At 40.5% G+C, this 15,947-nt stretch overlaps 2 protein-coding genes across 2 annotated transcripts in view; both read left to right on the top strand.

The window, feature by feature from the left end:
- Window positions 1–15,947, top strand: part of LOC136633617 (sialic acid-binding Ig-like lectin 13) — a 103,273-nt gene that overhangs the window by 17,511 nt on the left and 69,815 nt on the right. The window lies entirely within an intron of this gene.
- The window catches only part of LOC136631365 (sialic acid-binding Ig-like lectin 13), a 34,365-nt gene that overhangs the window by 12,588 nt on the left and 5,830 nt on the right, over window positions 1–15,947 (top strand). The window contains exons 3-8 of the mRNA XM_066605634.1: window positions 2,169–2,432; window positions 3,320–3,360; window positions 6,296–6,545; window positions 8,740–8,781; window positions 10,900–11,157; window positions 14,872–14,907. Of these exons, the coding sequence (XP_066461731.1) occupies window positions 2,169–2,432; window positions 3,320–3,360; window positions 6,296–6,545; window positions 8,740–8,781; window positions 10,900–11,157; window positions 14,872–14,907 (891 nt within the window). The remainder of the gene's footprint in view (window positions 1–2,168; window positions 2,433–3,319; window positions 3,361–6,295; window positions 6,546–8,739; window positions 8,782–10,899; window positions 11,158–14,871; window positions 14,908–15,947) is intronic.

The raw sequence follows: 15,947 nt of genomic DNA, 5'->3' as shown, positions 1-15,947 counted from the left end.
CCGGTCACGCGATTTGCGGATGCGCATCCGTCATGCGATCCGCAAATTGCGCAAAAAAAACGCCCATCTGACTAAGGCCTTAGTCAGACGGGCGTTTTTCGCGCGATTTGCGCATGCGTCCGGCGAATTTTTATCGGACACATGAGCACTTTTTATGCGCTCGTCCGATAAATTGTAGAACAGAAATCGCAGATCGCACCTATCTGCGATCTGCAATTCCTGTTCTCTTCTCTATATGCGCTCAATGGGGCCGGCGGCAGCAGCATCGACCCCATTGAGAACATATAGAAGACAAATCATTCTTCTCTGCCACAGCTGTAACAGCTGTGGCAGAGAAGAACGATGTTTGCCCATTGAATTCAATGGACCAGCAATACAGCAGGTTCCACTGAATGCAATGGGCTGCCGGCGATCGCAGGATGAATTGTCGGGAAGGGGTTAAATATATAACCCCTTCCCTGCAATTCATTCAGAAATGTGTTACAATAAAAATATATACCGGCGTATAAGGCAACGGGGCGTATAAGACGACCCCTCAACTGTCACCTTATACGTCGGGAATACAGCAGAGCAAAGAATAAAAATCATTACTTACTTCTTCTGACGTTCTGCGGCGCTGCTGCAGGCTGTCACTCCCTCCTGGTGTTCTGCGGTGCTCCTGCAGGCTGTTGCTCCCTCCTGGTTCCCGGCAGAGCATTGATTTCTCTACGAAGGGCTTTAAATCCCCGCCTCCAGAAACACACGTGCCTTCAGCCAATCACAGCCAATGAAAATGATGTCATTGAATGGCTGTGATTGGCTGTGTTTCTGGAGGCGGGGATTTCAAGCCCTGCATCCAGAAAGCAATACTCTGCCGTGGACCAGGAGGGAGCAACAGCCTGCAGGAGCGCCGCAGAACGTCTGAAGAAGTAAGAAATGATTTTTATTCTTTGCTCCACTGTATTGCCGGCGTATAAGGTGACAGTTGGGGGGTCGTCTTATACGCCCCGTCGCCTTATACGCCGGTATATATTTTTATTGTAACACATTTCTGGATGAATTGCAGGGAAGGGCTTATATATTTAACCCCTTCCCGACAATTCATCCTGCGATCGCCGGCAGCCCATGCATTCAGTGGAACCTGCTGTATTGCTGGTCCATTGAATTCAATGGGCAAACATCGTTCTTCTCTGCCACAGCTGTTACAGCTATGGAAGAGGAGAACGATCTTTACGCTGACAGTGCGGGGGGGGGCACTCTTGCCGCTATTGTGGCTTACTAGTGGGACCTGGGAACTTGAGATGCAGCCCACTATGTACCCCTCGCCTGCCCTATCTGTTGCTGTGTCGTTCCCATCACTTTGTAGAATTGCCCAGATTTTCACAAACGAAAACCTTAGCGAGCATCGGCGATATACAAAATGCTCGGGTCGCCCATTGACTTCAATGGGGTTCGTTACTCGAAACGAACCCTCGAGCATTGCGAAAATTTCGTCCCGAGTAACGAGCACCCGAGCATTTTGGCGCTCGCTCATCTCTAAATAGGACATGTTGTTTTTTTTTACGTTACAGAAATCTGCTACATAAACACAAACATGTGAAGAAACCCATAGAAAGAAATGTGTTTTATTTACTGCATAATATGATGCCTATTTACACCTGTGTGAATCAGACCTAAGTGGGCAATAACAGTTTTGTATGTTGTAGAAAAGATATTTATATCAATAAATGATACGGCTTAACTAAGAGATAGTATCATGTTCAGATTAGTGAGCCTACGGATTATAGTATTGGCGGAGCCCCATCGTGGTTGGAATAACTTAGTCTCATATAATTCCTCCAGCAGTAGAAAAAGTAGATGCCTTTAGATTTCTGGTTGGCAGTAATTATAAAGTACAGTTGAGATGAGTTTAAGTTGGTGTCATTAAGGAAATTAAATTGTAGAAACGATCAGATTTGTTGAACTCTGTTAGAAAATTGGTATTTTTGCATTAAAGATGTGAAGTATAAAGTATAGTTTAAATCTAGTAAGTCAAAGAGCGTTGAAATTCCCTTGTCTTCCCAATTATCCAATCCTAGGTTAGGAATAAAATTATTCAGAAGTGATATAGGTACTTGCTCTTTTGGGAATTTTTGCATTTTGGGCAGTTTACACACATTGTTATATCTCACAGCTTGTTCCTCCTGTAGATTTCACAGAAGAACCAGTCATCTCAGATCCTGGGACAGTCATGGCTGGTATAAATAAGACACTGACCTGCACTCCTCCAGGAAACTGCTCTGCAACATCCTTAGTAATCCAATGGAGGAAGAGTAATGTGGCCGGCATCTGGGAGAATTCATCCACTGTAACATTTACCCCATCTCTATATGATCTCCAGGAGAACATTACATGTGAGATGACAAACTCCAATGGGATGACAACTCAAAAAACTATTCTTCTTGATGTCTGCTGTAAGTACATATTAGTTTGACAAATATCCTTCATCATGGTTGGAGAGACCCCCAGAGAGGATCAGAGGATCCTACAGAGGGCTTAGACTCTTTTATACAAAAATGAGTCAGATTCCCAGAATGGCAACCCCATTTTGAGGTGACTCTGGAACAATTACTTGCCTCTTAGTTTTTTTTCTTATTCAATTATTTACAAATATCCTATTAGTTCTTATTATGGTATGTCTTACGTGTACAACAGTAAGAGAAATTATGATGTCCCCATACTAGCTGTATGGTCATTTTCTGTGGCAGATATGCTCCTGGATCCCTATGACTTATTATGAAACCATTTTTACATGGAATTTTATCCTTTAAGAGGACTTAACTGTTTTGTATAAATCATTTCTTGAGGACCACCAGTATCCCCTTAAGATGAGGTAGAAACCTTAGACTATCCTAGAAGTAAAATCCTGGGGAGATTCAAGCTCCCCTGAAACTCTAAAAAAGCATTACACAATAGCATCTATTCAAATGATTTCCCATAAGTCTTGTCACCTCGACTACCCAAACTTCATTGATACAGTGAAAACCCCTTTGATGTTAAAGTCACAGTAACCGGCCTATCATTCTGAATCAAACTATTGATTTTGCTAGAAAAAAACTTTTCTGGTCATACAATGTAACATTACATGTCAGCCATGCAAATGAATGACTGTCCATACACTACAGTACATGGATGGTTTGAGTTTGCCTAAATGGGTGCCTTCTCCATGACATCCACATACCCTAATAGGAGTCAATTCCTTTAAAGATCATGCAGTGCAATTGGAGTAAAGAATGCATTTAATATTATTATTACCTTATTATCAAATTGACATATCATATATATTTATTCTGTCTTACAGGTCCTCCTGCAATCATAATCACATGGGAGATCAATGGTAAAGTCGGATGTATTTGATTAACTGTCTGTCTCGTGTGCTGTGATCATTTATTGAAGTATAATAATGTTGAAGGTTTCATTTATGTCCTAATTAGAGATGAGCGAGAACCAAAATGCTCGAGTACTCGTTACTCGAGTCGAACTTTCAGTGATGCTCGAGAGTTCGTTTCGAGTAACGAACCCCATTGAAGTCAATGGGCGACTCAAGCATTTTTGTATATGACTGGAGCTCCGCTAAGGTTTTCATTTGTGAAAATCTTAGCAAATCACCAAAGTCATGTAAAAAACACAGAAATGGATAGGGCAGGCGAGGAGCAACATGCAGGGCTGCATTTCGGGCTCCGAGGTCTCACTATTAAGCCACAATAGTGGCAAGAGTGAGACCCCCCCCCCCTGCACTGTCAGCATAATGATCGCTCTCCTCTGCCACAGCTGTAACAGCTGTGGCATAGCAGAAAGATGTTAGCCCACTGAATTCAATGGAGCCGGCAATACAGCCGGCTCCATTGAAAGCAATGGGCTGCCGGCGAGCGCAGGATGAATTTTCGGGAAGGTTCTTAAAAATATAAGCCCATACCTGAAAATCATCCTAAAATGTGTAAAAAGTAAAAAAAAATATATACTCACCTTGTCCCGGCAGAACGATGTTAGCCATTGAATTCAATGGAGCTGGCAATACAGCCGGCTCCATTGAAAGCAATGCGCTGCCGGCGAGCGCGGGATGAATTTTCGGGAAGGGCTTAAAAATATAAGAGCTGAGAGCTGCCCCTGATTGGTCCCTGCTGAGCCAATCAGAGGCAGCACTCACTCACCCATTCATGAATTCATGAATGGGTGAGTGAGAGCTGCCTCTGATTGGTGAGCCTGTGACCAATCAGAGGCAGCTCATTCAGCAGGCGGGGATTTTAAATCCCCACCTGCTGAATACTACAGAAAGCAGTTCAGGAGAACTGCCGGCCAGACACGCTGAACTCCGGCTGCAGCGGAAAGGTGAGTATACTTTTTTTTTTTTTTTTTTTTACACATTTTAGGATGATTTTCAGGTAAGGGCCTATATTTTTAAGCCCTTCCCGAAAATTCATCCCGCGCTCGCCGGCAGCCCATTGCTTTCAATGGAGTCGGCTGTATTGCTGGCTCTATTGAATTCAATGGGCTAACATCGTTCTTCCGGGACAAGGTGAGTATATATTTTTTTCTTACTTTTTACACATTTCTGGATGAATTTCAGGGAAGGGCTTATATTTTTAAGCCCTTCCCGAAAATTCATCCCGCGCTAGCCGGCAGCCCATTGCTTTCAATGGAGCCGGCTGTATTGCCGGCTCCACTGAATTCAATGGTCAGTGCTCGTTTAATCGAGACGAGTACCGCGTGGTACTCGTCTCGAGTAACGAGCATCTCGAGCACCCTAATACTCGAACGAGCATCAAGCTCGGACGAGTATGCTCGCTCATCCCTAGTCCTAATGAAAACCACAGCTGACACCTCATGTTGGACACGTTACACTAAAACCTTAGTTCTCAGCTCTGCTGCCTCTAAAGTTGCAATTTGGATGTTTTTAAAGTAAACTAACAAAGTGCATAAAGTAAGAAAGGAGTAAAAAAGTAGGTTTGGAGTGACAAAAAGAAGGAAATTGAAAATGAGAAGAAAAAATATGGGTAAAAGGAAAAACACAATGGTAGTTGATGATATAGTCATGTTTGTGTGGAGAATCACACAGAGTGGGACATGTTTTCTTTTAAAGAGTTTCAATGGATATCAGGTCAGATGACATAGAGAAAGAATTGATATACCCAAACCACAGGGACAAGGTCTGAAGGCATTTAGAATTTTGAAGCACATTTTTCATAATTTATGTACCATTTTTGAAATTAAACATACCACCGATCGTCAATGCTTTGGCCAAAATTTGCAATGTTTCAAGGAATATACTAGTATAATATACACTCTGGAGAGAGGTTCTTGTAATTTCAGCCGTTATTTTTTCTGGAGTAGCTTGCTTGTGCTTTGGGTATATTGTAAGCCATAACAGTATAGATCATTGAATCACAGGGGAAAATGTATTTATACCGCCGTTTCAAACACCTGGTCTTAATATAATCACTGTCATACACAACATGCTTAGTATGTGAAAATGTGCATGTCTCATCATACATTAGATGTATCTCAGGCCAACCGTGTGCCTTCATGGAAATCTATGTCACACCAGTTTGGGGGGCAAATTATGTATATATCAGGTCAGGCAGCCAAACCCTATCTTGACAAGTCATGACTCTTTTTCTAAAATGAGGAGTAAGTTGACATTCATGGCAAAAAGTTGCAATTATTTTGCAGAACCAAGTCTTGCGCCAAAATGTGTAACTGTTCTTGTCAGTTTTAACTTCATAAATATCCCCCAATAGAGTGTATTTTGTGCCATAACCTGGTCACTTTTCATTGCTGTCTACAAGGTAGAAGAAAGATGGAGGCCTGAACCCAAAATAGATTATGTATCTTTGGATAGTTATTTTCCTTTTTATAATTAAAAGATCAATAGGGAAATCTTTTATTTCCTGATGAATTTGCTGAATTAAAGTTGTTTTTTAATTAAAGACTGATACTGTAGGCTATCGATAATTTTATTAAAGCTACATAGAGTTGAGAGGTCATCATACCAAATGGTTAACATGGTGACCTCCTGGTATTGGCTAACACCATGACAACCCTAACCAACTAGGATAGGAGGACCTGAGTCTTGTTTGCCTCATTACCATTCTATGATCCTTGAGCAATTATCCATAGTTGTTTACTAAAGTTGTAAGGTCTGTAGAGATGGGATCCCTGAATTCTGTGCTTAGTCCTCTCCCTCTCTGTAACTCCATAGCAGCCACATAAGTTCAATGGTACAATATTGCCTTACCAACAAATTTGCTCCATTTCTTCTATAGGTTCTTTTGGACAGATAATAAATAAACCAGCCTCTATCGAAGTGGATGAAGGCTCATCAGTGACATTGATATGCTCATTACAAAGTAACCTACCACTTAATGTAACTTGGATGGATGGGAAGAATGATGTTCTCCAGCATGGGATTGGAACAGAGCTAGAACTCAGATTAGAAAACATGACAATGAACCATACCGGTACCTATACCTGCTCAGCATTGACTAAACATGTGATAAATTTCACAAGTATCAATGTTACTGTACAATGTAAGTATGGTTATTGCATATAATAGCTGTCATATTACCACTTAATAGCTCCTGGGGTGAAGGATATTAGGAGTAGTTACTGGTCAGGATACAGTACAATGCACCATCATGTTCAAAGTGTAACTGCACTTTCTAAAACTCTTGATATGTGATAGGACATGTCAAAAATTTAAGATTGCTGGGGTCCAGCTGCTGAGATCTTTACTGATCGCTAGAACTAGCGAGCCAAAATGCTCGCCCAAGCACCATCATTGCTAGATGAAGATGGACCCATAGACTTTCTACTGAGCCCATTATGGCGAGCAATCACAATGCTCAGGAAAACGCTTCAGCTGGCTTATTCTAGTGATCAGTGCAGGTCTCTGCACCTTCAACAAGCAAAACTTTTGACATGCACTTAAGACATGTCAAAAATGTTTAGAAAGTGCAGTTACACTTTAATGGAAAACTGCCATGACCTCTGAGCCCCATAAACCATGTTATGGGGCTCAAAGGTCAGGAAATGGAGAGTCTGGTTGCGCTGTTTTATACTCACTGAACGCCCCATTCCTGATTGGTAGAGTAAGTGCCCAGAGCAGACTCAGAAAAGTGACACTGTGTGCATACGCAGAATTCAGGGGGGATACAGCGCAGGATGAGGGTTCCAGGTGAGTATAAAATAACACACCCTGGATTCTTTGGTCTCTAACCTTTGAGTTACATAATGTAGTTTATCGGGCTAAGGGGTCATGAAAGGTTCCCTTTAAATGTTAAATATTTCACCAATTGATAATTATAGTATGGTAATTTCACCATAGAACTAAAATGCTGATAATGCTAATAACAATAATGGTATTATTTCGACTGTCATTTATCTGTATGATTATGTACTAATGTAAGCAAAGAAAGAAGAAGAGTGAATACTAGGAATTTTGTTGTGTTGCAGGGTTTCCCTTCTTCGTTCGTGCGCAGCTTCTAACCTGAGTATCCACCAATTGAACTTTTAATCCTTGAAACCTTTCTTAAGCCTTAACGTTCTCCTGGAGAACCTTCAGAGCCAACTCTTCTGTAAATATTGTGGCGGATATAGTAACATAGTATGTTAGGCTGAAGGGAGACAATGTCCATCTAGTTCTGCCTGTTTCCACCACCCCCTTGTTGATCCAGAGGAAGGCAAACAATCTTTAACAAGGCAAAAGCCAATTAGCCCATTTGGGGCGAAAAAATCCTTCCCGACTCCATAAAAACAGCTAGAATAATCCCTGGATCAATGTTTTGAAAGTTCCTGCCTGACTCTAAGACCCGGATCAACAACCCTACTGGTTATTTAATATCTATATCCTGTAATATCATACTGCTTTAGAAAGATATCTAGTGCCCTTTTATATGGCTAATATAGAGCTACTGTGGTACTACTGGAGACTATGACTTTCACTTTTATAAGTGTACCTTGATTGTCACTGTGGTAGGGGTACTATGGTTGTTATTGGGACACTGTGACACTTGTCAATGTTTTTATTAGGGTACCAACATTGTTACTGTTACAAGGCATTATGACAATCACTGAAGCTGTAACTGTCATTGAAACACAGTGGCTGCCAATGTTATGAGGGTTCTCTGATTGCAACTGTTATGGGAGTATTATAGATTTTTGTATTATGGGGGCGCTATTGTTTTCTGTGTTGTGAGAGCATTGTACCTGTCACTTTTACTTGTGCACATAGACATAGTGAGTGATACTTGCTTATGTTATTGTACTTCAGCTTAATGGCCTTTTAAGGAATATCTTCAACCAAGATAACCGCTTTCAGTTTTGAGCTGCTACCTTTGAACAAAAATTAATATAAGACACTGTCTTATTTTTGGGGAAACACGGTACCATCAGCCAGGAACCTAACCTGCAACTGCTGCAGAGGGAGGGAGGTAATACTTGAATCTGCCAGAATGGAAGCTGATCTTAGAGAGTGGCTCTCTATTTTGGTTCATACGTGGGAGCTGAAAGGGAGACCCCGATTTCATGTTATGCATAACCCCTTATAGGTCATATGGACAGTAGTTGCTTCCATAATACAACATCTTTATTCGTCAGTTGTATTTTGTTTCATGTAAATCTATGTAGAATTTTGCACTAATGAATAACATACCAGTATATTATTACATCGTTAATGAATTACCCCAAAAATTGGAATGTATTTTTAAAAATATTTTCTTACAGACCCACCTAGAAATATGAAAATTACCATCAAGTCAACCAAAGGTATATTTATTCTTATTATTGCATATTTTACATGTAGAAAAGCTGAGCTTTAGGCAATAGAACTGAATTTGTTATTTGGCACCAAACTCATTATGGTATCAAATATCTTACAGCGGGTTTGTTGTCATAATATGCTGCCCTTTACATAAGCAGCCTTGTATGGGATGGGTCCCGTGTATTATTTGACAAAGCAGCACAAACATATTGTGTCATTTGGCCATAATCCTAGTACAAAATAAAGTTGACTCATTTATGAGTTTACTATATTTATGAGGGGGAAATCCCCTCCACCCCTCACCTACCTCACCAGTGATTGAGGGCTACTATGTGTGCAGGTATAACTGCAGCCCATCAATCACTGAGGAGATGGAAGGTATGAGAGACCCTCTCACCATAAATAGAGTAGATAAAGATCCACCATGTAATGCACAGACATGCCAGGTCTTCCAAAAAGAAAGATGTTCGAAGCCCAATATCTTCTTCTAAAGTATATGAACAGTTGTAGCAGCATAGATGCTTCTTATGAAGAGTACTCATCCAGTCCCAGAATATCTTCCTATTTATTTCACACTCTTATCAATATGTTGCACTTTGGTGGACATACTTAAAAGCCCATAGTCTCTAGATTATAGTCCATAACTTAATTTACCTACCTGATTATAATCTGTCCAGAATCCCATGGGAAGAGTTTCTTAACTAAACTATTAAAGGCATTTCCCATTCCAAGTAGGCGTTCACTTCATTTCTTGGCAATTTATCAAGCCTTATCATGAGCTTGGAAGTGCTAAATGCCATATTATAAAGGATCGTCTGGTGTAGAACCTCTATTTCAAAATATTGTTTTAGGATATTCTAAATTATGGGAGATAGAGTTGGGTTGGGTATTCTTTCTCTCTGTTGGACCTCATACATCTATGCATTACATAGACGACCAATGTAATATTTTATTGTTCCTCTGGACTCTTGCTGCTGGGTTTACCAACAGATTACAGCTGATCAATAATGGGAACCTGTCACATTCCAACAGCGCAATAATATTTCCTTTCTGCATCCAAGTTACATTTAAAATTACAGAATTTAAATTAAAAAAAAACAACTGGATGAACTTAAAAAGAATATAACTTGCACATATTTAGAAAATAGAAGACCCTCTAATGGGAATCCTGCTTAACTCATGTTGGGGCCGTCATTAAAATGATGCAGTCCAAACTACCTAACCAGGGTGGTCGGTCTGCATTCCAGCTTGGAATGCAATGCTATCAGTCTTACAAGGGTGGATCCGCTCAACAGCACACATTGAGGCCAATTTAAAAAAGAAAGGAAAATGCAATATGCATTCCACCCAGAGACACATCTTCATGAGAGTTGGCGAATACACAATAAAAGCATGTACTAAGCCAATTGCAGAAAGGGTGTAACCCATGTTCCCCACTGGACCACATCCCCTGCGTATGCGTACCACCGTGAGATTTATAGATAGAATTCAGATCTTCCCCATATAATATTAAATTCCCAGATCAAGTTAAAATGGTACATTACTCAATTTTAAGAAAGAACATTAAAAAATGTATATAAATATATCCAGATCATCCACAGACACAATTATATGTTAAAAAGTAATACAAAATGTACATAAAAGTCTTCATCAAATAATTATAAAAAAAATTGAAGTGAACACGTTTATTTTTTAATTGTAGAATGTCTATAAGGAAACCTTACCACCATTGATTTAACTACTGGCTTTTACACTTTACGTCAACTGCAAATCTCTAGTGTTCCCTATTAACATTTGTTACCATTTATCAACACTTGCCCATGGTCTGATACTTATTGTCCCTAAAGTTTATCTTGACTTTTGGTTTACATTTTCATTACTTTAACCCTTGCTCCTGTTGTCTCATATTTCCTTATTGTGGTGTGCCGTATCTTGCATTGGTGTAACTTATGTCCTTTGTTGCGTTTGTGCTCATTGGAGACAATAAAAACCATTGAAAAATTTAATGAAACATTTTTTGACTGTTATTATGGTCAAGGATATTGTTTTTATTACAAAGCAACCAAGTTTGTGAATTCTTAACAACTCCCTTAATGTAATACTTTATGGTGAAATGTTTGCAGGTAGAGAACGTACCGCAAATCAACAAGTGATTATTGATCAAACAGAAATACTGACCTTTGTCTGCAAAGTGGATGGTAACCCAGCCGTTAGCGTGGTTTGGGTAAAGGGTGAAGTTGACACTGAAATCCCTAAAACAAGTAACAGTGAATTATCGGCAATGATAAATGTGACATCTTCAAAGCCAGATGTTTACCGATGCTTGGCATGGAATGCCCTTGGACTGAAGGAGCAACGTATTCATGTTGTCTTCAAACAGGGTAAAACAAATTGTATATTTACTATTAGAGTGGTTTTAAAGTTGGGGCTACCCGAAATATCTTCTGAACAAAAAGAGATGTAAGAAACTTTGTAGAACACTTAGATGGGGGGAGATGGGAAGCATTTTGACACTATGGTGGATCTGTTCTGGATTGTTTACAACCTGTACTGGTACCTGGAAAGATATGTAATTAGTGTTTTCCATACCACAAAATTTATTCGTAACAACTTTATTAAATATTCAACATGACATCCATAACTTGAAAGAGTTGTATAAGTCCTTGGGCCCAGGTTGCATCCCACCGAGAGCACTTAAAGAACTCCAATCTGTGATTGCCAAACCACTACAAGATTTGTTAAACCATTCTCCTCTAACAGAAAATGCTTCTGATGACTGGAGAATGGCCAATATTTTACCTGTCCATAAGAATGGTAGCTAAACTAAAAGAAAATCTCCTGAATAGGGGATAATTGCCCACTTAACCTCCAAAAGTTCATCTCTTTTCTGCAGGAAAAGGTCATTACAGTTTTGGGTGAACAAAGCTCATTCTAATTCAAATTTCTGCAGCTCCAGTTATAGAATTTTAAAGCCAAGGTTCTTGGCTTTTTTTTTTCATTAAAATTTTTTATTCAAGTTTTTACAATTTGGTTTTATAATCAGGTTTAACAATGATTCAGAATGCGGATACATAAGTATATAAAGTCATGATTCAAGTCTAGCACAATATTTTTATATTCTTCATATATTACTAACAATAAACTTTAGTAGGTAAGGAAGGGGAGTAACCTGGAATAAAAGAGGTGAAGAAAGGGTGCATGAGGGCTAGTATATCTAGAATATTTTACCTTTTTGTGAGATTAAGGTCTAAGGTGTTGCCATTAAGGCCACATGCACACGGGTGGGTCAGATTCTGCATGCTGAATCCCACAGCGGAATCTTGCCCTGAAACCAGCGACATTCGCATGTACCTGCTTTCTTTTTCTTGCCATCAGACATGTGTGGTACAGATTTTTTTGTTTAAACTCCTGCCTCTCCTGCAGAGTCCGCAGGTCGGATGGCTCCTATTGACTTCAATGGAAGCCGTCCATGCGGAATCCACGAGCGGAAAGCGTAATTGGGTTCTGCTTGTGTGCATGCAGAATCACTTTTGCATTGCATGCTATGGACAGTATTTGCTGCGGAATACGGAGGCGGTTGCCCGCTTCGGATTCTGCAATTCAAATACGCTCGTGTGCATTCACCCTAAAAGTAATTTTAGCAACCTAAGGTCTGTAACAGCTTAATACCAGTTCTCATCCTGTTCACTGGTGTCTTGGGAACCTTGCCACCCCCAAATCTTTCATAAACAGGAAATCTATAGAGCCAAAGACCCCAGCATAAGTGGAAGATGGAGAACCTATTTTGCTTGAAGAAAAACATGTGTTTCAAAAGCCAATGGTTGGATATTAAATCAGAGACTCCATAGATGGAGAGATGGAGGATGTCAATTTCCTAGCAATCAAAAACACGGCTGATTGGAAAATTAGTCTTCTTTTGCTCGTGGGGAACCATTAATGCCTATTGCAAGTAGATTTAGCCCTGGATTCATTGCAATAGATATGTTAGTTAATTCAGACACCAGCCTGAAAATAGTGGACCGCCACTGATTGATCTTCGGGCATTTCCAGAAAACCTGTAGAAGAGTTATCAGTTGGCCACAATTGCACCAACATAACTTTTAGGATCCTGAGAGTAGCTGTGCGAATTTGAAGGGAAAGTACCTGCTTTCCCAAAAATAAGACCTACCCTGAAAATAAACTCTACCCTGATTTTTAAAGATTTTTAGGGAGGCTTGAAATATAAGCCCTACCCTGAAAATAAGCCTTAGCTCCATTACATAAAAAAAATACATTACCTAGCAGGCTCAGTCCACGCCCCTCCCACTGCTCTCCGAAGCTCCAATAGGTTTCCTGCAGTCCCCAGCCATCCACAGAAGATCACTTCCTGGTTTTGGGATTCATAAATCCCATCTCTAGGAAGCAATAGCTTTGATTGTTTCTCGAGTGCTGCTAAGCCAATCAATGTAGCACTTGATGAACCAATGCGATGGGTGTTATTGGTTCATCCAGCGCCGCATTGATTAGCTGAGCAGCGCTCGAGAACCAATTACAGCCATCGCATTGTGGAGGAAAAATTTATGAATCAGGAGGGATGTGGACTGACCCTGCTAAGACATCCCCAAAAATAAGACCTAGTGCCTCTTTTGGGGCAAAAGATAACATAAGACAGGGTCTTATTTTCTGGGCCATCTATCTAAGATGAGCAGATCAATTCTAGAGAATGTTTTATGTCTGCTCGAGTAGAAGGAATACTCTCTTGATGCCATGTTTAAACATCTGAATGCATCAAAGAGATCCTTCTTGTGCAGCCAGGGTAGTAAGGTTGGGGTATTGGTAGTGCGTTACTTGAGCTATCTAGAGTTTAGGTCTGCACATAAAATCAGGAGTCCTTGTTGGACTTGCCTAATTTTCTTCAGTTCTCTGTTCAGGAAGTGTATTTGGGAGGAGTTTTGGTAGATATACGTTGGTAAATGTTACTACAGAGGAATTTAGTTTGCAAATCAGGATGATATACCTACCCTTGGTGTCCTTTTAGAAGTCAATTAGGTGAAAGGTTATTGTTTCCTTAACAGCAACATGAACCCCCTCCATTTTTGTAGTTGCATTGGCCATGAAGATGTTAGGGAATCGATTGTGGGAGAACTTAGGAGGGTTGGAGAGGACAAAGTAGCCATAAAGTCGCAGCATCATAGAAGAATTTGGGAGTCTAAAGCTTTGGCCATTTTTGATACCCTCAAGAATGAGAGGAACCTTGAAGTGGGGTTCTTGCATCAGTGCAGAATAAGAAAGGTCTGAAGGAGGTCAAGAGAGCTGTCCTTAAGGAAAGCACCTGGGAAGGGGGTGTGTGGAGACACGTCAGGGGTGAGTGGGTCAGGGGATGGTATTGTCTCTTCCCAATGAGAGCCCCCAGAAGGGGTGCTATTCCCAATTATTGTTTTACAGACTTGGTAAAAAGTCATACATTTATTTGAAGGAATGCTGTCAATAGGTGGCATTGGGACCCCTAACACCAATTTAGTCTGCCTGTCCATGGGCGTTGCAAAATCTCACGGCGGATCTCCACCACTGGAGACGCCGCCCAGGAGCAGGAACCGGCAGATGGATCTCCGCTGTCAGCCTTTCCTAGTAAGTGTCTAATAGGAATTAAAAAATCGGAAATATAACATGAAGTGATGCATAAAGAGGAATCTAATGTACAGACCATCAAATGAGGAACAACTGATGCTATAAAGAATAACTCAAACAGGAAGTCAAACACAAGAATCTGGAAGAACAGAAAAGTCTATTGCAGAGCATTAAAGCTTAAACAGTGTTAAATTTAAAGTTCTAGTTTTTGGATTTATGGCACCAGATAAGTAAAAATAAGCAGAGATTGAGAATATATTTCTTATTAAAGGAGTTGCTTTCAGCTATAAGCAGTGCTGGTCTACAGGCTATGTGTGTTAATGCAGCTCAGTTCCATTTAAGGCAGTAGGTTAAGCACATGAATGGAAGAAGCACTGTTTCTGGAAATAAAAAATACCTGAGACAAATACTTTATTTTATCAACTTCTGTAAATTCTGTTCAGATAACATTATTTCATGTTTGTAATGTGATTTCTACACTTTTCCAGATAATCCAGAGACAACAGCTGCACCGAGGAGTGGTAGTAAGAGTTTACTTTTCATTCCTTTTCTTACAGTTTGTTTCATTTTGTCCATTTTATATGATCACTTCTCCGCTTTCCTTCTTCCCATTTGTCTCCTCGAATTTCTTTCCTTCTTTTCCTCCTTTAATTCTTTCTCCATTCCTTCCTCCTTGGTCATCTTGTTTAGTACTTTCTCTTTCTGTTTCTCATTTGCCCCATCTTATGTGTGGCAAGGAATTTCAACCAAAAATGTATACTGTGCAGCGTGCTTGAGATACGCCATCATGTACAGTCCAAAAAACGCTGCCATACGCAGCAATAGGCCAGCTTACTGACTGCTCCACAGCAGTAATATAACGGTTTTACACTTGAGTTTGTGTGAGCCCGGTCTTATCTGTGCTTCTTGTACAGTCTTGTCTATTTTGCCTATTTCTCCTGCATTTTGCCCTACCCTCTTGTGGTTTACTCATGATTCCCCTTTACCTCTGCCGTCCCTCATGTCTGAGTTATTCTCGTCTAGTAAACCTTGTGTTATGTCTTTTTCCTTTCCTATTTTCACCAAGGATAAGTAGGGAATCCAACAAGGTTCCAGAGGTGGGGTAGCCCTTACTGGATCTGCTGGGATCACTGCCGGGTTGACGGAGTCCGGTGTTGGCTTTAGACATGGTTCTGCACCTTCTAGCTTAGTAGGTGTGACACAATGTGCTCACCTCTGTATGATTAGATAGCTATTTAGCTGGGATGGAGAGGAAGCTTAGGTGCACTAAATTGTCATTTGCTCACTGTCTGAGCTGCCAGTTAGTGGCTCCTGTGGATAGCCTGGTGTCCATGGTTCCTTACTTCGGACACCTCTGTGTACTGCGGCTTACTCTACTAAAGCTAAGTGCTGTGTTTTTTTTTTGTTTTGTCCCTTATCAGTTTGCCTAAGTAGAGTTACTTAGGCCCCAGGAACGAGTGCAGGCTCACATCTATCAAGGCGATCAGTCTGCCGTGTCAGACAGGACCCTCTCCCTCGTTCGTTACGTGTTTAGGGAAAGACTTTAAGATTTATTATTTGTCAG

The sequence above is a fragment of the Eleutherodactylus coqui genome, chromosome 6 (genome assembly GCF_035609145.1).
Source record: "Eleutherodactylus coqui strain aEleCoq1 chromosome 6, aEleCoq1.hap1, whole genome shotgun sequence".
Classification (NCBI taxonomy): domain Eukaryota; kingdom Metazoa; phylum Chordata; class Amphibia; order Anura; family Eleutherodactylidae; genus Eleutherodactylus; species Eleutherodactylus coqui.
This window is presented reverse-complemented; position numbering and strand designations above follow the sequence as displayed.